The sequence below is a fragment of the Talaromyces stipitatus genome, genomic scaffold (genome assembly GCF_000003125.1).
Source record: "Talaromyces stipitatus ATCC 10500 scf_1105507295555 genomic scaffold, whole genome shotgun sequence".
NCBI classification, from domain to species: domain Eukaryota; kingdom Fungi; phylum Ascomycota; class Eurotiomycetes; order Eurotiales; family Trichocomaceae; genus Talaromyces; species Talaromyces stipitatus.
In genome coordinates, this window is record NW_002990116.1 from 1,739,879 (window position 1) to 1,762,941 (window position 23,063).

Below are 23,063 nucleotides of genomic sequence, written 5' to 3' on the forward strand. Positions count from 1 at the left end.
ATAAAACAACGGAAATGGAACAACTTCATCCTCAAACGTACATACTTACGACTATTCTTACATATGCAGCCTCTCCCATACTACAATGGGCTTATCCCCTGCCCAGGTACAAAAGCTCCTTTTGCCCAATTTTAAAGCTGTCACTGAACATATTATAGGCCATCGCCATTATCGTAGTCCTATCGTTTTTGTTGCTGTTCTTACACAAAATCCTCTCGCCTTGGGTAGAGCTCCCTCGACTCCCCGAACAATGGCTCGCGTTTCGCAGCGGCCTAGCTTGGACGATATTCAAAGACCGAGTGGGATTCTCTGAAGATATGGTGTTGGATCATGAGAGTGGGTTCGCAATTATTAGCTCTGATCCTGGAAGAGTATGCTGGAATGCATTATGGGTTTGTTCCCGCCTCATACATTGTTTTCGAGCATATCTGACTTGAAGCACTAGGGCCGTAGCCACAACCCTCATCAGCAAGGCCGGCTACTGCTCTACCACTATGGCGGCTCGGGCAGTCTTCGAGAAATGGAACTGGTGAACTTCCCTGACAATTTTGATTTCCATCCCCTCGGCATGGGTCTGTATCGCGAGATGGAAGATAGCCATCCAAGGCTGTTTGTTGTTAACCAAGGTGATGACAACAGCAGTGTCGAGATCATGGATATCGATTACGAAGACGCTCGGGCAGTCCATGTATGCACCGTGGAAGACAACAACCACACCATACGTTCTCCAGTTTCAGTTTCTCCTGTGTCTTACTCGTCGTTCTATGTCACAAATGATCAGTGTTTGATCCGTCGCAGACATCCAGTTTTGTCTTTTACCGAAAGAGTGCTTGGTCTTCCCTTGGGGTGGGTGACGTTTGTGGACTTTAGCATTCAGGCGCGGCCAATATGCACCATTGTCGCAGGAGGGATCCCCTTCGCAAGCGGAATACTAGTCACGCCAACCGGGAAAGAAGTTCTCGTCGCTTCGAATAGCACGGATACTGTTCGAATATATGAACGCAATCCGGATACCAATACGCTTTCGAGCAATTATAGCAGCGTATATATGACCTTTCATCCGGAAACTCTCAGTTTCGATAAATCCTTGGACATCGACGATCCCACAGTATTCAATTCTAATGGTTATTTTCTTCGTGGAGTGGTTGCAACGGGATCTCCGGACGCGGGCCGGTTGTTTTGCATGGCTACAAACCCTCATGGATGTGCTGCACCATCCGTCGTCGCAGAGATTCGTCGAGGGCATGGTCCTGATCTTAGTCCGTTTCCTGGAAGCCTTTTTAATCTGCTCAGTAAATACTACGCTCGCACGTTGTATGCAGGTATGTCAATGTCTTTGAGTCTGTTAAATCTATCCTGACTTCTCATTTAGATGACGGTACCAACTACCCAAGCAGCACATCTGGCGATATGGATTCCAAACGAGGTCGTCTTATTGTTAGTGGGGTTTATGCAGATGGACTTCTGGATATCACATGGGATCCGAGAGAAAATCGACATTGATTGAGCAAGAACTTGTGTAATGAGAATTGTGTATAGCAGCGTATACTTATTTCATTCAGCTTTGATTCTTTTCGAGTCTGAGTGATTTTGCTGTACCAGTCTTCACCAGCATCCCCGTCTCGTGTGCTGATCACACGTTTTCTCTCCATGGACTGGGGCCTGTAAGATCCCTACCTTCAGGGGAGCTAAGATCACGAGCATCAGGGTTAAGGAGAGGGCTTTCTCCTGCAGGAATGTCATCCCGGGACGCAGCCCGAGCTTCTTCCGTCGACTCGGCGTTTTCAAACACAGTATCGCTGTATGGAAGCAGTCTCGGGCCAGTAGATTCACCGCGCGACTCACTCCTAGCATATGTGTCGTTAATCCAACCATTCCGTCGGGCTCTAAATGCATAAACTCGTCCTGTACCAAAATTTGTCACGCCCAACTAGCGAATCCAATCCCCAATTAGTTATCACGAGAGCTACTGGAAGGAAAGTATATAATAAATGACTGAACGGAGATAGAAAAAATACCTTGATACCCCAACCCAAAACAGCAGCAACCAACACCAAAACAGCCACCCGTCTCTCCTGCTCACTCCAAGGCTGTAGGCAACTCTGCGTATACCCCGTCGTCCTCTCGCAGGCATTATCCCCGTGATTCGCATCTTTGAACGGCCAGGCTCTGTCTCGTGTGCTCCGCAAACCACAACATTGTAACTGATCTTGTATTGTGCGGATACTGTTCACATCCTTGTTGTGATAGTATTCCTGCCAAGCTTGCTCTAGATGGCAGTTGTTATCGCTCGGTGAGACGTATGTTGCGGTGAGAGTGGCGATCACAACGGGTAGAAGAGTCAGCGATTGATCAGCGATGAAATGTATGATTGGGTTGATTAATGAGATGAAAAATGATGATCGCGAGCTTCCTGACATTGGGATAATGCCGCTAACCGCAGTGACAGAGGTAGTATGGCTACCATTCTCGTCCGATGTAGTCGAACTTGTGATTTGATTCTTCGGGGAGTTATTTTGATTCCGCTGATATCGAGATGCGAGTATGTTTGCCATCAGTGCGGACAGGAATGGAAGTAATGGGTAGAGCGTGGATATTGCTCCTAATGAGGTTGGGAAAGGGAGGAATAGCGAATTGATGCGTGACCAGGCGATTCTTTATCTCATTAGAGGTTCTTTCACTTCAACTTGAGAGAGTTGGCTTACCCTCCGAGAGTGATGGAAATCACAGTGCTCTAATGATAACAGTAACTGTTTAGCAGATAAGTCAACAACCGAAGCAGGAGATACTTACTAAGAGAAACAATGTAACCACCACACCGGTGTTGATGGCAGAATAAGTAGCGGGCATGGCGCTTTGATGATTCTTTTCCCCAAGTAGATTGATTCTTGATGTTAGCAAGCATTTGTAATGTTTTAAGAATGAAGAGATGGGAAACTTGTCGATAATCTGGGGAAGCTTTATATCAAAGAACCCTAGGTGGGGCACACAGAGCATACATGCTAGAGCTTCGTGATTGGTATATATCAGCCAGGGTCTGTTTAGGTGAGATCGTGCCAGTTTATAGGCAAATGAATTGAGAATAATTGAAGAGTTAGTAGCATGAAAATACCATACAAAACGATTTGACTGGATATATCTCGGGATTATTTTCAATTCATTCAACTAATCGGAGTATCCCAGAGCACTTTTGAATCTTGAGGAACAACAAGATACATTCATAGCTGTTGTTAAGTTACACGATAGTCTTCATATCTAGTTGTTTGTCTTTCCAGTTGGGATCTCGAAGAACACAGCTGGCTTGCCATCAGCAGCAAAAGGACGATCACAACGATAGAAGGTCTTGCGCTCGAACTGAATGATATCGCCCTCCTTGATGTCTGCAACGTTTCCATCGGCAAAAGCTTGCTCTCTCCATTCGGTCTTGGGGTTCAGGAAGTCTTCGAAATTATCCTCTTCTTGAAGGGAGTCCTTTGTCAAAAGGTGGTCGAAGTGGACAAGCTCAACTGGGATGAGCGAGAGACCTGCGCTAGACAGCCAGGTGACCTTCTTGTCGGTCTTCTTGACATCTCCTTCGAGGTGCAGCTCCAATTCGAGGTTGGTCACGAGATCGCCCGACTTTTCAATCTTCCGGACTATGGCATTACCCCATTTCATAAGGGTGATTTCTTCATCCTGTTTGAATAGTTTGGCGTCCTCCTGCTCCAGGATGATATTTTCACTGAAAGCCACCTTCTTCATGCCAACCTCGGGGTTCTTGTCATGCTTAGGCTTATCGACAATCGATGGAGCAGTGGCTAGCGGAACAGAGTCTCCCTTAACATAAGCTGTAACCACACCTTCTTTCAAGATAGCAGTGTGGCGTGGCGAGATAGGGTCAATGTACCTCCTGTTCGTAGCCTAGATAATTGTTAGTCCTGGTGCAAGGAGAACGCTGCGAATTGAACATACCCAGAAAATAGTCCAGTCCAAGTTAACGATGTTGCGACTTGGGCCTTGCTTGAGGATGAATTCTCTCAGTGCAGGGATTGTCATGCCTCTCCGACGAATACCCCTGATGGTTGGGAAACGGGGACTATGACCCTAAGTTAGCGAGGTCGGTCATAATATATATTTTATGCAATAAACGTACTCATCCCAGCCCCAAACAGCGCCACTATCAACCAACTTAGTCAATTTACGCTTGGAAAGCAAAGTCCGCACAAAGTTCATGCGAGCAAAGTCCCAGATCTGAACCGGGCGGAGTTTTAGCGCGTTAAGCATCCACTCGTATTGTGGATTTCGGTCTCTGTACTCGATGGTTCTCAACGCATGGGTCACGCCTTCGACAGAATCAAGGATAGGGCAGGTAAAATCATATGTAGGGTAAACCTTCCAGGTCGATCCAGTACGAGGATGAGGTGTCAGCTGGCATCTGTAGATGACCGGGTCTCTCATAGCCTTGTTCTTGTTGTCGAAAGAAATCTTAGCTCGGATACACCATTTCTGGCCCTCTTCAGAACCAGTCTTCATCTCCTCAAAGCGAGCCAAGTTTTCCTCGACGGAAGCATCACGACGCTTGCTGGGAATTCCGTTCATTCGCTCGTGTGCCATGGTCTCCTTGTCGGTGTCATCTGCATATGCATGTCCTTCCTTGATGAATCGGATACAGTAATCATGCAGCAGTTGGAAGTAATCCGAAGAGTATGAAACTTTATCTGGTTTGATGCCCATCAAAGCACAATCCTCTTTTATTGCATCGGTGAACTCCTCTTTCTCTTTATTAGGATTAGTGTCGTCAAAACGCAGCAAAAGTGTACCCTTGTACTTTTCATGGGCGAAGTAGTCGTTCAGGAGAGCCGCCTTTGCGTGACCAATGTGGAGATATCCGGATGGTTCTGGAGGGAAACGAGTCAAAACACCTTGCTCAGTGTTCTTCAGAGCAATTTCGTAACTGGCACCTGCCTTGGACGCAGCAGCCTTCTTGGCTTTCGCGGCAGCGTTCACGGCATCAACAGCAGCGGCAGTCCAAGGACAAAGCTCCTCCAAGAAACGGAACCAGCGAGTCAAGTTGATCAACGTTCCTTTCTTTACTGCAGTTACAGCAACACGATTTCCGCGGAGTGCACCCCAAATAGCAATGTCGGGAGCGGACAAGGAGTAACCAACGAGGAACGAGCGAAGGGTCAGATAAGAATCCAGAGTCTGAAGTGGTGCTTCAAGAGCTTTGAAGTCTAACGGGACGTATTGGTTGACTCGAGATAACCATTGTTCCTCCTATAATACGTGTAAGAAACAAAGCTTCTCGCAAGGGGATCACTTGGCAAGGACATACCTGAGCTTCGTATCTGCTCTTGAGAAATGGGAATTGAACACGGAGCTCAGCAATTACAGCATTGAGACCTTGAACAGTCTCTCCACTAGCACCAGTGAACTCGATCACATCACCGCCAGGTAGTGTAGGGACATTCTCATAAGTGATTTCAACAACTGGACTGGGTCTTGCCTCATTGACGGATGTTGCGATCAGTGTAGCGGGCAGCAGACCGGCAGGATTCGCCCCGGACGCACAAACCAATTTGCAGGTCGCCATGTTGGGGGTTTGTCTTTTATTCCTACTCAAAGAACAATCGATAATAAAAGTAGATCAGAGAGAGAAAAAGTTGAATCATGGCGGGGTGTGAATCATACAAAAAACAGGTGATCCGATACCCCACAGCGAATCCCAGAAGATCCACTGAAGGGAAGAAATCTCGGTGCAACCTTTTTCCGCTCCTTTCAAAGCTCCGAAAAACATTCGGCAAATCTAGTAGGTCGGTCCAGTCTCTATACATTCGATCCAGTGTCGCGGTGTCAACAGCAAATGGCTTACGCCTTTCGAGCCTTGCCGGTGACGGCCGGCCATATATCAGCATCGTGCCGATCGACTTTGCGACAGAACAGTGCCATTGCCCCTTTCCTCTATCCACTGGGCCAGCAACAAGTCCGCACGGCGACCAGTAATCCCCAAGCCAAGGGAAAGAAAAACAAACAAAAAGAGTCAAAGAAGAAAGTCAAGGGTGCACGGGACTACCAACAGAAAGATTTGAGTCTGATTGATCAATATGCCTTGTGCGATGCGATGAGGTACGTTGTATTTTAGTCACTGAATGGTTGGTGTGCTTATTGGACTATAGATACATCCGCGCTTTCGAAGTCGGTCGCGATCGTGAGCGATCTAAATATGAGATTCATATTCGATTAAAGTCGAGGAAGGACGGTCCTGTCATTCGCAACATGGTCCGATTCCCTCACGCCGTACAGACCGAGTCCAGAATCTGTGTTATAGCGCCTCCAGGATCGAAGCACGCAAAAGACGCCCTTGAGGCCGGTGCTTCGATCGTTGGCGAACAAGAAGTTTTTGAGAATATTAAGAAAGGAATCATTGAATTTGAACGGTGTATATGCCATACAGACAGCCTTGATGCCTTGAATAAAGCTGGTTTGGGTCGAATCCTCGGTCCTCGAGGCCTGATGCCCAGTGTCAAGACCGGCACTGTTGTGGACGATGTCGGTATCAGAGTGCAGATGCTGCGAGGTGGTACCGTTTACCGTGAGCGAGACGCCGTGATCCGCATGCCAATTGGACAGCTGGGCTTTTCGCCGGATCAGCTCCGTGACAATCTGCGAGCCGCTCTGGAGCAGGTTAAGAAGGATACCACTCAATTGAGTGATCGTGTCCCCAAGGAGGTTTATGAAGTGGTACGCACACGACATCAAATCTCCTCTTCTCGTATTATTGTGCTAACGAGATACAGGTATTGAGCTCAACCAATGGTCCTGGCTTCAGTCTCAACGGAGACTTTAGATCCGACAGCTCCCCCGAACCGGCATATTTGACTGGATTGTAAATTATCTTTTCTTCATACATGTATTGTTAATTAGAAATATTTCATTCATGGCGTTCCATGGTATCTATCAAAGCTCCTAGGCTATTTCCGGTTCAATCACCGACTCCACGCTATGCAATATACTATTCGGTCAAAAGTCGTAAAACTAGTCTCCTGCAAACTGTTATATGGAAAGCTGTTTGAGAGCAGAAACCGCGTTGGATTCGGCCTTCAATGAGTCATAAAATCGTAAAACTTTGACCGTACGAGCTTCGTCTTTGTTTCCACCTTTCCGAGACTGCTTGAGTGCCGTGTCCAGGTCGAGAAGTAACGTGGACCGAATCTTCTCAAGACGGGGTTGTTGGCCAATTAGAAAAGGGTGATCTGAGCCTATTCGTTCAGCTTCGGAAATGATATATAGATATTTTTGTAGGTGACCCTCCAGTTTTTTTATTGATATTATGGTGGATTCGTCCTCTTCATCTTCAGAATCGCTCTCGCTTTCAGTGTTGTCGGAAATAAAGCCCTCCTGATCGGATTCGATATCTTCAGACGCAGTAGTTAACGCATTCGAATTCTTCGCATTGGCAATCATCAACCGCTGTTCAAGCTCTTCTATTCTTTCCGCAATATCAAGCAGAGACCTTCCAACGTTCGCTTTTATCCTGTACGCTTTCTTGTCTTGTAGAAGGCGTTCCATCTCAGTTTTCCGGGCTGCGACTTTGGCATGGATTGCTGTAACTTCTCGCTGGAAGCCTAGCAGTCCAACACTGATTTCTTCTACTTTCTCTTCCCCTCCTTGAAGAGCGCCGCCTAGAGACAGGAAATCTTGGTAGTTCTCATTGACTACATCAAGCAATTCTTTGTTTAGTCCTTGACTCAATTCTCGGAGTTCCAGGCGCAAGTCTTCAAGGGTCTGATGTCGATTGGTCAGAGTCGAGAGGAATTGGGCTGGATCAAATTCTGGAGCGAGAAACGACGATCGCGATAATGGTTTGGGAAATGGAAGGTCTGTGGTGTTTTCGTCAAAGTCGGACCCTGAATCGTCAGAGTCGGGGAACTGTCATACTCAATCAGTCACTATTGATCAGAGGTATAACAGTAGGCGGCACATACATATTTCTTGCTCATCCTGGCGACGCTCGCAAGAAAAGGGCTCTGGTTTTCAGATTTATCTGCTTCTCGAACGCGGGATGGTGTCGCAATTGTGGTTGGCTGGTGGTTTGGCTGGGGATGGTTAGCTCCGCGGAATGAGCAGTCAGTCGGAGGAAGTTGACCCCTCCTTGGCAATATCCAACATGCAACACAACACAACACAGCTCAACCTGCCAACTCACTCCCTGCTGCATACCCATTCCTCCTGGGTTTTTCCTATCTTGATTTACTGTTGAGCTACCGAATCGCGTATTTTAGGTCTGTTTCATTATTGTTCCGCTTTTCTGCAGGCTGAATATGCAGCTTGCGTCGACGTCCAATCTAATCCTGATGCCGTCGTCCTAATCCAGATTGTACTGGTGGATTCTTGACTCGATTGTACGTATGTCTCTGCACTTGAACAGCATTCTTTAAATCCATCTGCCGACAACGGTCAGCCACCATCCTTCTGTACTACTGCGGCCAGCAGCCTATTCTTGCGTGTCTCTTCCCTGTCACGCACGACTACGTAGCTTTAGCGTTGGGGATTACCTAGGTGGGCTGTGGCGGTCGATTAAGTTGTTCTAAGTGTATGTGTTCACATGGGTGTCCTGCAGCAGAACGTGGACAAAATGGAAGCCAGATCTACAATGATCTCGACCGACCGGAATGACGGATCTCGTCTGTCATCTTCCTTACCACAACCAGTTTTGTCTCGGGGAATTCCTCCGTCTTTCTTATCACCAAATGCTTCCTCTTCTTCCTCTCAATCCCGCCAAAGTCCGTCAATACTAGACGAATCGACATTGGCACGGAGAATTGCCACTCAGCGGCAGTTATACGGGAGTTCGAAGCCTTTACTACGGCGACTTAGAGAAAGCCAAGATAACAGACATAAAAGTGGACGTTCATCTAATTTAGCTTCGCAGCCAGTACTCGTCAGGGCATATACTCCTGAGACCAACAATGCTCGGTCGTCTACAAAGATGTCTTCAAACCCCACAGCACAGCAAATAGATCTACCCCCAGTTGAAGAATTTGGCATTGATGCAATTCTTCGCGCAATTGAACCGGATATCCGGAGCACATTAGACTCCATCGCGGAAATATGCGGCAGGAGCAAACTGAGTCTCGCAAATGAATATGGAAGCCATATTGCTCCATTTGGCGAGGTTAACGCTCCTCCGGGCAATCTTCTAGCTATCCAAGAGACCGCTGCAGATAATGCCGAAAGTTCAACAGACGTCGATGGCCATATTGTGATTGTTGACGATGACAATCATCTATATGATTCACCCTTAGGTCTACTAGACGATCTCCGGCAGACGGCATTGGCGACTGGGTACCAACAGACTTCACGGGCAGTCCATGAAGGTGACGTGAGTGACCCTCGTACTGGAGCTGCGAGACACGGAAAGAATCCCGAGCACAGGACGCAAGCTTCGGCATTCCCAGCAACAAGGATGAACGAATTCGCTGTCACATCAAAATCAGCTAGTACGGCCCTCTTAGGGTACACCGCGTCGAAAACCAAGGCTACCAAATCATCAACCACAACTTCTCCAGCTTTACTCTCCGAGATTCGCCTATATGCTCAAGGGAATAGGTCCTCCTGGCCATCGGTGCCTCCAGATACACCAAAGGGCTCTCCTGTACTGCACGCATCATCATTCACTGGCAACGCTAGTCGTACTCAAAACACCGTGGCTGACAGAATTTCTTTCTTGGCTGAAGTACAAGATTGGCTGAATTGGTTGAAGAGTGTTGTTCAGCGAGAGACTGCAAATCAGGTGGCCTGTTCTCACTCATATTCCGCAGAGAATTCTCTGAGGGCATTACTTGTTAGGGATCAGGACCATGGCGTTCCCGTTCCCACGGCATAAAGGGAATTTGGTTGACAATCTTAGCATTAAGATTTGGGTTTATCTTCACGATGTACTGAAATCATGATTCATAATAGCGATTGGAGTTATTATACGTTTTTGATGTTTATAAGGGTATAATTGAAGCTTCAATGAAGCGCACTTTCTATGACTTTTGGTATAATACATATATCAACGCATCTAACATAGAAATTACCACCAAACCCACTCGAAAGACCATATCTCTCTAATTCAATTCGCCTTCAATCTTACTCAGAAGTTGCTTAGTGAACTCTTCAAAGATGGGATGTGACCAGCAATCCTTGTACTTATCCACAAGTAACCTATCATCATCCTCAAAAGGATTCTGTTGCACATCCTCCGCAGCATCAGCCTCTTCATCGTCGACATCACTATCGATACCATCATCCCCAATCTTCTGGCTCTCAACAAGCTGGCCAAATTTAACATCAACCGGAACCCGTCCCAAAAACGGAATCGACATCTCCGCAGCCATAACCTCCCCTCCACCACGAGAAAAAAGGTTACTAACTTCTCCACAGCATGGACATGTATAACCTGACATATTCTCTATTACTCCCAAAGTGGGGATTTGCGTCTTTACGCAGAAGTTGATTTCTTTGCGTACGTCGGATATTGCGACGGCTTGAGGGGTTGTTACGAGGACTGCACCGGCGAGGAAAGGGATCCCTGATGCGGTAGCTGCTGTGCGCGATGTGGATGACATGGTTAATAGACTTTCGCCAATAGCGATGTGTTCGTCGCTCGTGCCCTATCCATGATCAGTATATATATCCATGGGCAATACGAACTTTTGGAAAGTCACAGCACAAACCGGAGGTGTATCAACAAGTAAATAATCCGTGTCCCCCCAATAAACATCCGTCAAGAATTGGCGTACCATAGCGGTTTTCTTTGGTCCTCGCCAAATTACTGCATCCCCGCGATCTCGGAGCAGGAAACCAACAGACATACATCGCAACGATCCGCGTGTAGTGGTGACTTCGTTCGCATTCCCATTCTCCTGAGTTATCTCGGAAGGGTATACCTCAACCGGTATCCATCCTCGAGGCGATTGTGTAATTTTTGCATCTTCTTTGCCAACAAGACGAGGGATAGAGGGGCCCGTAAGATCAATGTCAAGGATGCCGACTGATTTGCCTTGGAGGGTGAGGGCGAGTGCTAGTTGTAGTGTCACTGAGGACTTTCCAACTCCTCCTTTGCCGGATAGCACCTATAAAATATAACATCAGTGAATACGTCGTAAATTAAATCTCTTCACCCAGGCATGGTGTTTTGTTGAATTGTCTTGCTCTGTTATCGATAAGCAAGCGGGGAAGGGGATCGCGACTCACCAGCACGATATTTTTCACGCCGTCGAGGGGCATTGCATGTGAATATCGTATAAGCTTCTTTTTGTCGTCTTGAATACGATAATAAAACGATGTAATGCTTTTTCAATGTCAAGAAATAAGGAGATCTTGTATAAGGACTGAAGTTACTAGAGGGAGAAAAGCTCTGCGTCATCGGAGGGATGATTGATAAGCACAAAATTCCCGCAATTTTACTGGTCGTATCCCCTCCGATTTGATTACTGATATTCCAGACTTGTAAAGCGACAGACTACGTACTTTGTTTGCGCTTATAGTTCCTACGTTGTTTTGGGCTGTTTAAGTAAAAAAGAGTTCAGGACACAGAAAAATTGAGGTGTGAAGGTATATTCGTCTAGTTATATGATAACCGTCTGAGGTTCCAGCTAGCGTAACTGCATTAAGGACATGGGTCGAACTTGCAAACTCTATGGCAGCACTTTTTGAGGTCTAGGAAGCGAATGTAAGCTGGCAGTCATGTATAGACCATTATTGCCACTTCTGGACAACGACACCACCTCGCTTAAAATCTGGCAATTCACCCAAAACAGCAGCCTTATCCGTCAGCTCCTTGCTAGGAAACGTAGTCATCAATATCCAGGGACGAGACTGGCTTGCTGGACTAGCAGCTGCCACAAATGAATAAACATCGCCAATAGTATGGGTTGTGTTGAAACGAGACGTGAGGCGTGTTCCGTCGCCGAGACGAATTTGCAACGTTACCACAGGTTGCGACTCGTCTATATCGGGCTTTGCTGCTTCCGATGGGCTAGGCGCAACAGCTGCAGGCTCAGGTTGAGATGTGCGAATAGCAGGGGTAGGGCTTCCCAGTCGCTGTCCTGAGCCGGAGAAGGGTTTGTATTTTGGCTTAGGTCGAACATATTTCTCGTCGTGTTGCTTAATTTCCACGTCAACTTCCTGACCCGGCGCCACGTTCATAATTGACAAAGGGGCTCGTCCTCGCCTAATACCCTCAAGGATGCTTGCGTTCTGAGGATCGTCGGATCGATAGAGGTCTCCATCATCGACAGAGAAACCGTCAGCCCAGAAGTGTAACGTGCGATGTACTCGAGGAGGTGGGGTGGGACGATTTTCATTCGGATCTTGGATGACCTGGCTTGGGGTATCATCTCCGCCAAGGGTGCGAGCGGTTCCAGTGAAATGAGACTTGTGAGTCTCGGAGTCATCTGGCCTGGGAGGCTTAGCCCTAGTAAACGCGTTAGTTGAATGGTCCTTCGTTCTAGTACAGTAGCGCCTTACCGCATAGCTTTTTCTAGAATCTTTTGCTTAATATCATCCGGGTTCTGTACGGCAAGACCTGACTTCTCGCCACCAGCGAAAAAGTCTTGATTATCATCGTCTTCATTTCCTGAGTCTCGGCCACCAGAAGCTAGGTCTCCCAGGGTCGCAAATTTCTTGGCTGGGCCACGTTGCGAACTGGATGATTTGGAATTATAGGCCGATGATGAACGTGAAGTAGCTTCAGCCTCTTCACTCGAGTCATCAGTCCCTAGTCTCCGACCACCCCTAGGCTCTGTATCTTGTAAGAGTTCTTCTTCCTCTTGATCTGCGAAGAATTCGGTAACGGCCGCGTCGAGATCCCACTGATGGGTCTCGAGGAATGGGCGAGCCTGAAAGTATTGTAAGTTAGCATTAGACTCGAAAAACCGCTTGGTTGGTATCAAACTGCCTACTTACCTCGGATGGGGTGGCACCTGTCATGGAACAAAATTGTGACAAAAGCTCATCTTGGTTGAGGTTGGAAGCCATTTTGGCGTGGCGTTGATGAGGGACCAACGTCAAAGTAGATGAATTCGTTGGTCTAATTAAACAGGCAGTCTTCGTTCGGGAAGGAAGTTATTGAATGGAGAGTTTCCTCGTTTGTGAAAGTGCCAACAATCGCAAATAATTATTTTGATGGGGAGTGGAAAGAAGGGAAGAAAGAAAGAAAAGCTGAATGTTGACACTTTGATGCTGGAGAGCTGCCGTACGTCACGGTTGCCTGATTGGTCATCGAAGAACCTTCGGCCGCCGCTCCAGAGCAAGACTCCGTCGACTTTCGCGATCTATTAGCATTTGTCCCAATAGTTCCTTCTATTATCTAGGTGGCATCCCTCCAAGGTTTATTTTTCCTTATTATCCTAGCCCCAGATCTCTTGCCGTTTCGGTTCTCAGGAACACCTTTGTGAGGACCAGATATCCATTATATAAGCGGCTATTCCCCACCAAGTCTACAGGAGCTTGACGTCGAACTACAATCACAAAACAAACCCTCGACAGTCCACAACCGCCGGCCGGAAGACTCCTATAAGTGCCTGAACAAAGCCCCTTTGTCATTATATTCGACAAACTCAACACATTATGGCTGAAGATCGAACGAGCGAGCGGATCGAATTATACGATTCGGGTATCACTGTTCCTTCCGACTCGGAAAACTACTCAGCCAACAATGAGCTCTCTTCCTCCCCTCCATCCACATCAAGCTCGCCCGTGATATTATATAAACCCCCGACATTCTGGAGCATTTTGCGGGGAACAGCAATCAACGTTCTACTTCCGTTTGTGAATGGGTTGATGCTTGGTCTTGGAGAGTTACTCGCACATGAAGCTGCCTTCCGTCTAGGCTGGACCAACACAAAAGTGTGTATTCGAACAACAAGAGATATGTTACAGAATCTAACATATTTTTACAGATTCTCCCAACCTACAGACGTACGACACCTATTGGGCCCGGAATCGAATTGAGGGAAATTCGCGACCGACGGACGGACCCCCATGCCAACCTTAGGGATGCAACATCCCTTGAATAGATCGATGCCTTGACAGACCGGATATCCATCAAATAGGATGCTTTAAACAGCAGGAGGTCTCTTTTTCACATATCTTTTGTATTGACTCGATGATTCCAGGGACATGTACATAGAAAGGGGCACACTTTGGTTGGCGTTTCCGGCATTTGTATTCAGAACGCAGGCATTGATACGTTAATACTGTTACTAACAAAATATCTAAAACACCGACTCACAATTATACCTTTTCTCCAAAGGATAAATGCACTGAATCGTAGCAACTTCATCTTGCCTGGATATTATCGTCTGACCGCCTGGCAGAACCGGCCTTGGCATTTTATTGCGGAGCAAAAATATTGATTTGTCGTCCGCAGCACACCTGCCGATGCCGAATCTCGAGATTCATTCTTCAGCAAACGTCTTGCTTTTTCCCTCAATTATAACCGCCAATATGATTGGCAGTCGCAGTTTATCAAGGGCTACTGTGGGAGGCACTACCAGAAATATTTCTTTAATAAAACCCGCCTCTCCGGCTCGATCCGTATGTTTCGTTGGAAAATCGCATAACCGGGTCTAGAGAGTTGAAGAATACTGACTTTTTTTGCGGTAGCTGTCATCCATTGCCTCTCGCCCTGTCTTATCTAGCAGCCGAAATGATCGTTTACGACTGAAAGCTAGCTCATACTTGCCTTCGGCGTCAGTCTCAGGCCTTTCGTTTGCTCGATTCAATTCAACATCTACGCTCGGCGAAGAAACTTCACAAGCGGCGGAAAATGTCACATCATTGGGAGAATCGCAGCTCCCTGCTATCGATGGCATCCCCGAAAAAATTGGATATTTAAAGGAACTTGGACTCGACTATGGCTGGGGACCGTCAGCTTTCATGGAATGGTTAATTGAACACATTCATATCTGGAGTGGGATACCTTGGTGGGCCAGTATTGCCGCAGCTGCCTTGGTCACGCGTATAGCTCTTTTCCACCCTTCGCTCAAGGCGGCTGATAACGCAGCCAAAACTGGTCCCATCAAGGACGAAGCAATGGAACTCAGGAAGCAAAGAATGCAAATGCTTTCACAGGGAAGACAATTGGAAGCTGCCAAAGCGAAGTTGGCAATGGACGAACTCTACCAGAAGCACGATATCAAGTTGTGGAGAAACTTCGTACCGCTCCTCCAAATTCCTCTTGGTTTTGGAACTTTCCGAGTTGTGCGTGGAATGGCTACGCTCCCTGTTCCAGCTCTGGCGATGGAACACTGTGGCTGGGTTCATGATCTCACAAGCTACGATCCCCTCTACATACTCCCTGCGTTAGCGACGGGTGCTATGTATTTCACTATGAAGGTGAGTTGCCTCTTCCTTGCTAACACGTCTCGTTGCTCGCCAGTCTAACATGTCGTTTTCTGCGTGAATAGAAAGGAGTAGACTCTGGTTTAAGTGGGACGGGATCCACTGCTCTAGGTAGAGGCCTCACAATTGGTCTACCAGCCATATCTCTTTTGTTCATTGCGTGGCAGCCGGCCGGCTTGCAATTGTATTTCGCGGCTAGCGGTCTCTTTTCGCTAGGCCAGGCATATCTCTTTAACACTCCCATTACACGCAAACTTCTGGGAATCGCGCCAATCTACAAACCACCCGCCAATGGAGAGAAACAAGACAGCCTTCGAATGATCCAACAAGAATTCTTGTCTCAAATGCAAAAAAGAGTCGACGAACAAAGAGGTGAGGTATCAGGAGCTTCCACAAAATCCGGTAATATCAGCCTTGTCGACAAAATGGTCAACAACGCCAAGAAGGAGTTCTCCACAATGAAGAAGGAAATGAGCGACAAAGTCAACAGCTACTCACAACCGGATGAGAAGAACTACGACGGAACCCCGGCAGCTCCTCCACGTTTGTCTGCGGCGGAGAAGCGAAGTGCCGAATCTTATAAAGCGCAGAGAGAGATTGAAGATGCCCATGAAATGGCTGAACGCAATCGGAGACGTGTCCAGGAATACGAAGCTTTTATCGCTCAGCAGCAGGCGAATGCTGCTCAATCATGGCGACAAAAGGGAAAGGAGGTGGCAACGTCGAAAAAGCCAGTCAAGAAGTCGAAAGCTAGGAAATAGTTGCCTTTCCCTTTCCTTTCTCGTCCCCTCATAAGCATGCATCTGTTCATTTAGGACTGTGTTATTATTTCCTTTCTAGTTTTACTACATCTCCCGAAAGAGGTCATCTGATATCATTTGGTGTTGCTGGCTGTTTCTTTTACTGTCTACTTTTCACCTGTAACCTATGTATAGCTCTTTTCTTCAGTCCTGCTCCGGGATGTATTAACAATTTGTTCATTATCACTCATTTGAGGAAAAACCTTATGAAGGAGATAGATAGAGAAATATAATGAAACATATTCAATAAAGTTCATCCTACCAAATAAATAGATACGCATACCACCTATCCAAAACATCAGAAGTATTTACAACAATCTTTCCCCAGCCCGGTGTCGTTGATACATACAAGGTATTAACAAGATCCTAATCCAATTTCGTAGCCTAAACTTTGAATACTCTCACCGTTCCTAAAAGAGCGAACCATAAATCATGAACTGTGTAAAGTACCACTCACTATGTACGAGTAACTACGTGTTCATGGGGACATTGCCGCCCAGGACGTAGCGATCGAATTCGACCTATTGAACGAATATGTGATTAGCAATCTAAAGTGAGGATGATTAGTGTAAAGCGACTTACCCAATCGATAGCTCCAGGGGAAGCAACCATTTCTGAGAATGGTAATGTGAGGTTGTATGGATCTGTTTCAATGGGTACAAATTGCTCGGGTGAGATTTCGAGGGATTCCACGGATGGCATGGATGCTTTTGATTTTGAGATGTTAGTTTTATGACAAGTGACAGATGGATATAGACGCGAGGTATCTTACAAACTGTAGTCTCTGAGCTCTGAACGGTGCTCTCTGCACTTCTAATCTTTTTCAGAAGAACGGCCACAGCCTCGCTTGCACGGAAAGCGTCAATGGAAGTATCCTTCGATGCGCGCCAGACATGGTACGAAGTTTCCAATGCGGCCATCATTTCCTCACGCCGATCATGACCCCACAAGATAATATCGCTAGAGGAAGGGTGTGTGGTCTCATCGACACCCTGTTTCAAGTCTAGACATATCAACATAGCTGCGAGGAGGTAATCATGGCGGATAACAGAGGTTGATAGCCATTTGTGACCTGCTAAGCGGCCGGTTGGACCACTTTCATAGTGGCATATGGCTTGGTAATTAAGCAACGTTAAGGCGGCGTCGATAGCGACCTTCCGCGAATGGCTATATTGCGGGTTGGAACGAGCAAGTGGCATAAGTCGCCGATGAAGCACGCACAGGCCACTGTGCAATGTCTGGTCAATTGATATGCGCCGCATTATCATGGCCGGGTGGTCCAGTAAAGACTCCTGCATGGACTTAACCTTGAACATGGCAGGCAGCGCATCTCTCTCGGCGTAAAGCTCTCGCTCAAGGATTGGAACGTCGGAGTCTTTTGGATGGATGTCCTGTATATGCGAGGCAATCTTTGTGAATACTCGAAGGAGTCCCGCCTTGACCAGGAATGGAGATATTTTGGTCATCTCGTTCCATGGTCGGGGCGCAGGGAGAGCAGTGCAATCTTCGTCGAAATCGTCTTCGTGAAGGTTTCTAGGAAGCATCGTATCGCATTGACCTTGAGGGATCATACTTGGCAGTCCTACCTGCCATGATAGGAGTACATCCGTCTGTGAGATGGCCAGCCAAAGACGTCGACGCATCTCGCATTCAAAAGGCGAAAGATCGCCGTAAGAAGAAGGTTCACGGTGGAGGCCGAGTTTCAGTGCCATGCGAACTGCAGTAGCAACATTGATCCAGACGGCTATGCTTGTGTCTTGGCACTGAATGAATTCGGCATCTAGGTGCATTGCTAGCAATGTAAGTCTCTCTAGGGTTGGTTTAGCATGTAACTCCGTCATTAATATCTGCTTGGTACGCATTCGAAACAGTGTTTGAGCTTCATCCATATCTCCAAGGGTAGCTGAGAGATCAAGGCCGGCTTGTCGAGCCGTGTGGATTGCAGTTCTCATGATGACGAATAAGGTACCCAACCACGACTTTGAAACGCTGTACTGATCTTGCCAGAATTTCTCATACTGACGAAGGAATTTCTTCGGATGAAGGATAGCTACGATAGTGTTAGCTATAGTCATGTAGGCTAAAATGGAAATACGTACGTCTAATGAGACTCGATGCACCAAAATAGTTTGCAACAAGCAAATCCATTACTGGACGTGGCGGCAGATCGTGAGCAAATGTGTCAATATCCCATTTACCGGGGCTGCCTTCGAGCACATAAGGCTCCGCTGAAGGATTTCTCGCATCCTCGACTTTGTCAAGTTGTTTTTCGAACTCCGATTCGTGTTCTTCAAAGTATAACTTGATTTCGCCAATCTAGTCTCTGTTAGCCTTCGGTTCTCGGATACTTAATGAACAGCAATCTCACATCTTGAAGGACAGTTTCCCATAGAGAAGACGACGAGCTGCTAGCAGCTAAATTTGGTACCCGACGCACAGGAGGAACTTCACCTTGAGCAGGGGAACTGTCGGTCTCATGGCCAGTCTCTGATGCATGATGAGGCAGGTGATGATGTGCATGGCTTTCATAATCTCTAGTCGTCGATGGACCTTCTGACAGACCTTCGTGATTCAATGAACCTCTATCCAGAAGTTCCATGACCAGCGACTCGAGTCGCTCAATGCGCTTCTTTGTCTTTTTAGACTCCCGCGTCTGGTCGCGGGCTGTTGATCCATTAGTGGGATACACACAGGTATCTGCTTCGCGGCGTTTAATACAATTGTCACAGGGCCTAGCCCTATCGCATTTGAGTCTGCAAGGTTTAGTACAGCTTCGGTGCAGGGCAGCTTTGAGTGTGGCGATCAGTCTGTGGCCAAAGGTAAACCTACTTTCTGCGCTTGCATGGTGTACATGACAGCTGTGGGCGTCCCCTGATAGGTGCGTTGGATGGACGCACTCCGCTTCTGCTGGCCTCGGCTGTTGTCTGGAACTCCATCGTCCAACACGCGTTGTTTACATGAACAAATTATCAATAACCAGCTGTTTCTTGTTGATATCAGATTGATGCATCGGATGTTCTTGGTTGAGCTGGTGCAATTCAAGCAGGAGGAGGAATGCGACAGCTCGATCTGGTGGGGCACGGCCCTTTAAGGGTCTTCGTATTGATTCTGTATTGCTAGCTTCTGGCGTACAATTGTCACCTCAAACCTGTGTATTGGGCTAAACAAAACTTACTGCGTTACAGAACTAGTCGTGCAGATCCTAGTATATGATTTGTCATTACTGTATCGGGAGAGCCAACCGAATGCCGCTAAATCTTATCTCCGTCGTAACTCCATTAGCATAGATCACTTATAATAACAGTCAGCTCTTCTACGGCTTTATCGCAGACACAGAATAAACATTGTGAACTATCATGGAGTCAATGAAGTGTTGCTATGTGACAGACATAACCTTGCAAATGCTCATTCAGTATTCATTTGTCCACAATATGCAGTATCGAAGCTATCCGACTGCATACCTAAGAGGACGGGCATGACTGTCTGAAAACTGACTTACGAGTATGAATACTCAGAAAGAACTTCTGGAAAATGAAGATCAAGAAAGATTCCAAGGTCCGTTTCTATCGTTCGAGCTCCACGACATGTCTACCTCAGGCGATTCGTTCTTGCCATATGCTTCGATCTGGGACTGTGGCTGGACCCTAGACTCTGTTTCGACTTCAAGTCTGAAGACATTCCAAGTCACTGAAGCGGCATAACTATGAGTTCATTACTGTAGACCATATGTGTACCATGACTTTGACAGGAAAGTCTTGTATGACTAAAAGTCCATTGACTCTTCTACAGTGCACATATCCAGAATGGTGACAATGCCCATTGCCTAGTCTTATGGCACACTCTTTTACTCTTGGACATTTGTTTCACTACACACTAACCTATTGAGGTATGAATTTATAGCTAGACAGGGCACAGAGACTCTTCCACCCAGCAGAGAAATTAATATGTTAATTCTTGGACATGTGGTCATCTTAACTATGTATCTCATCTGAAAGATGCCACAGACTCGCAATCAGTCACTGTCTAAAACTGAGGTACTCACAGCAAGCACATAACCGCTTCTTTTGCATTTGACTCATGAAAAAAATGTTTCAATTTACCTCAGAGACAAGCACATACTTCGATGAAGCATGGATAGACACTCCAGACGGAGCAACCACAGAATGGGCTCTTGACAGTAAGATCTACAGAAAAATACGACTGCTTGAGCGCGATGGAAAAGAAGCACGAGCGATTTTCCAATGCAGCAATGCAGAAAGCATGAAATCTGTCATCAAAGTCCGAATGCTGTAAGTCCCAACTATCTTCTGCTGTACTGTAGGTCGATATACTAACAAGAAAACCACTTGAGCAGTGTTGATACACCTGGTGGGCACACATTCCTAGTTTCAGGGCCTGTATCCACGGAGATTGATGCACTTCACACGCTTAGTCAACGCAATTGCGGCTTCACACCTCCCTTTGTGGGCTCCATTGAATGCTCCCAAAGTGAACAATATCCAAGACCTGGAATACCTACCAGCTTCATTGCAATGGAGGAACTTCCAGGAAAGGTGTATGACATTACGGAGTTCTGTCAATTTACAAATCTGTGGCAGAGACAGCAGAGACGTATGGCATTCAAAACGGCGTATCTGTATGTTGATTCTTCCCAAAACGCTTCTGGTCGATTTTTTCACCTGTCAAGTGAGTGTTTCAAACCCGGGTACATAAACCTCGACGGTGGATTACGCAATCTGATCTTTAATGACGATGAAAACAAATGGTTATTTACATGCGCCCTTTTAGCTTCACGACGTATGTCTGGGAGGTCTCTATAACTTTCTTCACGATAGTTACATCATCGACTGGAAACTGCTGTTCCTGTCCTTCCTAGTCTTGTTCAATGGCGTGATACTATGTACGGAATGTCAGAATTGGCTCAGGACAGTCGAACAAACCTTCAAATCGCAGATCCTTGATCTTGTAGTCATCTACTATCTTGGTGAAAAGTCAGGCCTTTCTTCCAGGACTGCAACTAGAGACAAATTATACAAATCAATTTCCATTGTGCAGTCTGCTCTACTATAAGGGAATTCTATTTCTTGCCAAAATCTGATCAAGGAGCTCTATTTCGCATGACATAGGTCAAATATAGTAGTATCACTATCTAATCTGCTGGAGCACTTTGTACCGGTTTACCCAGAATATTTAGTCCAACCTTTTCTGTCTCGCGAGCGCAGTGAGAGCAGACAATTTGTGGAATAAAATGACTAAACTCTTCTACTAGTGCTCCTAACATCCCCTTATTGATGTATCCGTCCCAGCATAGCTTATGGTATTCATCCATTCTAGTTTTAACGGGCTTTTCATCTTGGTCGTCGTTGGCTCGTTGCCAGGTACCTCAGATCGCGGCTCTGGAGGGTGTGCAGGAGGTCAGGCAAGCCGATTTCATTGCTCCTCGTCTCCAGAACCAGCAATCGTAGCAGGTCAGGTAGACAGCTGAGACTGGGAGTATCTGGGACTATCACCAGGTTCCCATTGTCGAATTGCTCTTCAACGGCATGATGCATCATGGATCCGTTCAACGCCGGATTAAGCTGTGAGGGGTTGATGTTCCCCAAACAAATATCCATTGAAAATTGGCCATGCATGGATAGGAGTATGCGGGAGGCCTTCATATCCCTAAATGTGCACTGCTCGTGCATATATGGATGCTAACAGGTTCTTGGCATCATCCTCAGATCCATATAAGGACTTCAAAGCCAACTTTTTTTGGGCTTGAAGTCCTTCCAAGTAGGGCCCGCTCGTGTTTGGTAGAGTTGTTTGGCAGCATGGGACCAGAAAGCGTTATCGAATGAGCCATGGAGTCTACGTATCTTCTTGACTGCTTGGTCGTGTCATGATCGATCAAATGTCGGGGGAAAGGGAGCGTTTTTTTCTTCTCGGCGGTAGTGATCTGTTCGAAATAATACGTCAGCTCTAGACCCTCAAACAGCCCAGCTATTACTTACCAGAAAGCCCCATGAAGGGGTTCCCCTTTTGGGTAGAATGGTATAAATTTTGTTCCAACATTCTCCACTTCGCTAATTCTGTGGTATCAATTTATCGTGAGTTGACTTGTTTCAACAAGTAGTTTCAGAACGTAATTGTTGTGATGAGAAGGAAAGGTGGGTGGGAGGAGAGGGTAAGAGCTGGCGAGCGTATTAGGCAGTTGTGCTGGAGCCCACTAGCCTGTTCGAGTAGCACCTGCCTTTGTATACATTTCGCAAATTTGCCCTAGCCCTAGCCCTAAATCCCGCCGACTCCTTAGTGAGTTTTGTTTGAATGGTGACATGCTGATATATCATTTGCATAACTACTTAAAATTCTGTCAACTGTTCAGTTGATATCAGGTTATACTGTAAGCATGGGAAGTTCTATCTAATTACACCTAGTACACAAAGTCATCTCATTAAAATTAATATTTGTTTGGCTTCTATCAATAAAAGTGGCATGTGACTGCTATATGTGCGTTTGACTGTGCTACCTAATTCTTTCAGGGAGCCAGGAGCAATATATGATTTGTAGTTGCGCCCAAACAAACCATTTTTGATGCTGAAAAATTCCAAAAATACTACTGTGCACTGCTTGTGAGTCAATGGGGTGCTGAATGTCTTTGTCATTGGCCGTAATAGGTTATTTTGATATCTCATACTAAGAGCCGGATCTATGATACTCACTGTCGATAATATCAAATGAGGAGTGCAAAGATAATGATTAATGATACTTGGGCGCTGTCTCATTTCATCAACTGATATCCAAGATTTCATCCTGTCTACGTCCATGCTTGCTCTAGAGTAAGCATTTGTCTTCTTCATTTACCATCTCTATCTAATCCGTAAAATCACCAAATTATATCAAACCTCAACC

At 46.4% G+C, this 23,063-nt stretch overlaps 11 protein-coding genes across 16 annotated transcripts; 5 read left to right on the plus strand and 6 right to left on the minus strand.

Moving 5' to 3' along the window:
* The first annotated feature begins 47 nt into the window (after positions 1-47).
* Positions 48-2,609, plus strand: TSTA_117460 (paraoxonase, putative). 2 transcript variants are annotated; one of them, XM_002481911.1, is made up of 4 exons: positions 48-106; positions 159-392; positions 446-1,322; positions 1,373-2,609. In XM_002481911.1, the coding sequence occupies exons 1-4, from the start codon at positions 86-88 to the stop codon at positions 1,501-1,503; spliced, it is 1,263 nt and encodes a 420-aa protein (XP_002481956.1). In that variant the 5' UTR covers positions 48-85; the 3' UTR covers positions 1,504-2,609. The 2 variants fall into 2 exon arrangements, with proteins under 2 accessions (XP_002481956.1, XP_002481957.1); XM_002481912.1 differs by having other exon boundaries at positions 446-2,609.
* TSTA_117470 (uncharacterized protein) lies at positions 445-2,923 on the minus strand. 4 transcript variants are annotated; one of them, XM_002481914.1, is made up of 5 exons: positions 2,794-2,923; positions 2,706-2,734; positions 2,019-2,655; positions 1,912-1,930; positions 445-1,847 (listed from the first exon to the last, which is right to left on the minus strand). In XM_002481914.1, exons 1-5 carry the CDS (start codon positions 2,848-2,850, stop codon positions 1,606-1,608), a joined length of 984 nt encoding a protein of 327 aa, XP_002481959.1. In that variant the 5' UTR covers positions 2,851-2,923; the 3' UTR covers positions 445-1,605. The 4 variants fall into 4 exon arrangements, with proteins under 4 accessions (XP_002481959.1, XP_002481958.1, XP_002481961.1 ...); XM_002481913.1 differs by having other exon boundaries at positions 445-1,930; XM_002481916.1 differs by having other exon boundaries at positions 445-2,655.
* Positions 2,924-3,187: 264 nt separating this feature from the next.
* On the minus strand, positions 3,188-5,659 carry TSTA_117480 (glutamyl-tRNA synthetase). The gene is made up of 4 exons (XM_002481917.1): positions 5,315-5,659; positions 4,133-5,256; positions 3,952-4,075; positions 3,188-3,900 (listed from the first exon to the last, which is right to left on the minus strand). The coding sequence occupies exons 1-4, from the start codon at positions 5,570-5,572 to the stop codon at positions 3,256-3,258; spliced, it is 2,151 nt and encodes a 716-aa protein (XP_002481962.1). The 5' UTR covers positions 5,573-5,659; the 3' UTR covers positions 3,188-3,255.
* A 147-nt stretch (positions 5,660-5,806) lies between these two features.
* TSTA_117490 (mitochondrial 54S ribosomal protein MRPL1) lies at positions 5,807-7,883 on the plus strand. 2 transcript variants are annotated; one of them, XM_002481918.1, is made up of 3 exons: positions 5,807-6,105; positions 6,156-6,720; positions 6,777-7,883. In XM_002481918.1, the coding sequence occupies exons 1-3, from the start codon at positions 5,843-5,845 to the stop codon at positions 6,867-6,869; spliced, it is 921 nt and encodes a 306-aa protein (XP_002481963.1). In that variant the 5' UTR covers positions 5,807-5,842; the 3' UTR covers positions 6,870-7,883. The 2 variants fall into 2 exon arrangements, with proteins under 2 accessions (XP_002481963.1, XP_002481964.1); XM_002481919.1 differs by having other exon boundaries at positions 6,156-7,883.
* On the minus strand, positions 6,155-8,037 carry TSTA_117500 (uncharacterized protein). Its single transcript, XM_002481920.1, has 2 exons — positions 7,965-8,037; positions 6,155-7,908 (listed from the first exon to the last, which is right to left on the minus strand). Exons 1-2 carry the CDS (start codon positions 7,977-7,979, stop codon positions 7,033-7,035), a joined length of 891 nt encoding a protein of 296 aa, XP_002481965.1. The 5' UTR covers positions 7,980-8,037; the 3' UTR covers positions 6,155-7,032.
* Positions 8,038-8,614: 577 nt separating this feature from the next.
* TSTA_117510 (uncharacterized protein) lies at positions 8,615-9,898 on the plus strand (the record flags this gene model as incomplete). The annotated part of the gene is made up of 2 exons (XM_002481921.1): positions 8,615-8,663; positions 8,904-9,898. 2 exons carry the CDS (start codon positions 8,615-8,617, stop codon positions 9,863-9,865), a joined length of 1,011 nt encoding a protein of 336 aa, XP_002481966.1. The 3' UTR covers positions 9,866-9,898.
* A 78-nt stretch (positions 9,899-9,976) lies between these two features.
* Positions 9,977-11,365, minus strand: TSTA_117520 (nucleotide binding protein, putative). The gene is made up of 3 exons (XM_002481922.1): positions 11,221-11,365; positions 10,701-11,099; positions 9,977-10,637 (listed from the first exon to the last, which is right to left on the minus strand). The coding sequence occupies exons 1-3, from the start codon at positions 11,251-11,253 to the stop codon at positions 10,092-10,094; spliced, it is 978 nt and encodes a 325-aa protein (XP_002481967.1). The 5' UTR covers positions 11,254-11,365; the 3' UTR covers positions 9,977-10,091.
* A 204-nt stretch (positions 11,366-11,569) lies between these two features.
* On the minus strand, positions 11,570-13,154 carry TSTA_117530 (Cdc48-dependent protein degradation adaptor protein (Shp1), putative). The gene is made up of 3 exons (XM_002481923.1): positions 12,934-13,154; positions 12,496-12,866; positions 11,570-12,442 (listed from the first exon to the last, which is right to left on the minus strand). Exons 1-3 carry the CDS (start codon positions 13,003-13,005, stop codon positions 11,725-11,727), a joined length of 1,161 nt encoding a protein of 386 aa, XP_002481968.1. The 5' UTR covers positions 13,006-13,154; the 3' UTR covers positions 11,570-11,724.
* Positions 13,155-13,286: 132 nt separating this feature from the next.
* Positions 13,287-14,273, plus strand: TSTA_117540 (uncharacterized protein). Its single transcript, XM_002481924.1, has 2 exons — positions 13,287-13,875; positions 13,929-14,273. Exons 1-2 carry the CDS (start codon positions 13,597-13,599, stop codon positions 14,043-14,045), a joined length of 396 nt encoding a protein of 131 aa, XP_002481969.1. The 5' UTR covers positions 13,287-13,596; the 3' UTR covers positions 14,046-14,273.
* A 121-nt stretch (positions 14,274-14,394) lies between these two features.
* On the plus strand, positions 14,395-16,619 carry TSTA_117550 (mitochondrial export translocase Oxa1, putative). The gene is made up of 3 exons (XM_002481925.1): positions 14,395-14,565; positions 14,635-15,366; positions 15,438-16,619. The coding sequence occupies exons 1-3, from the start codon at positions 14,410-14,412 to the stop codon at positions 16,131-16,133; spliced, it is 1,584 nt and encodes a 527-aa protein (XP_002481970.1). The 5' UTR covers positions 14,395-14,409; the 3' UTR covers positions 16,134-16,619.
* TSTA_117560 (uncharacterized protein) lies at positions 15,436-19,108 on the minus strand (the record flags this gene model as incomplete). Its single annotated transcript, XM_002481926.1, has 6 exons — positions 15,436-16,693; positions 16,755-16,879; positions 16,945-18,222; positions 18,272-18,488; positions 18,541-18,925; positions 19,002-19,108. The coding sequence occupies 6 exons, from the start codon at positions 19,106-19,108 to the stop codon at positions 16,643-16,645; spliced, it is 2,163 nt and encodes a 720-aa protein (XP_002481971.1). The 3' UTR covers positions 15,436-16,642.
* Positions 19,109-23,063: the final 3,955 nt, after the last annotated feature.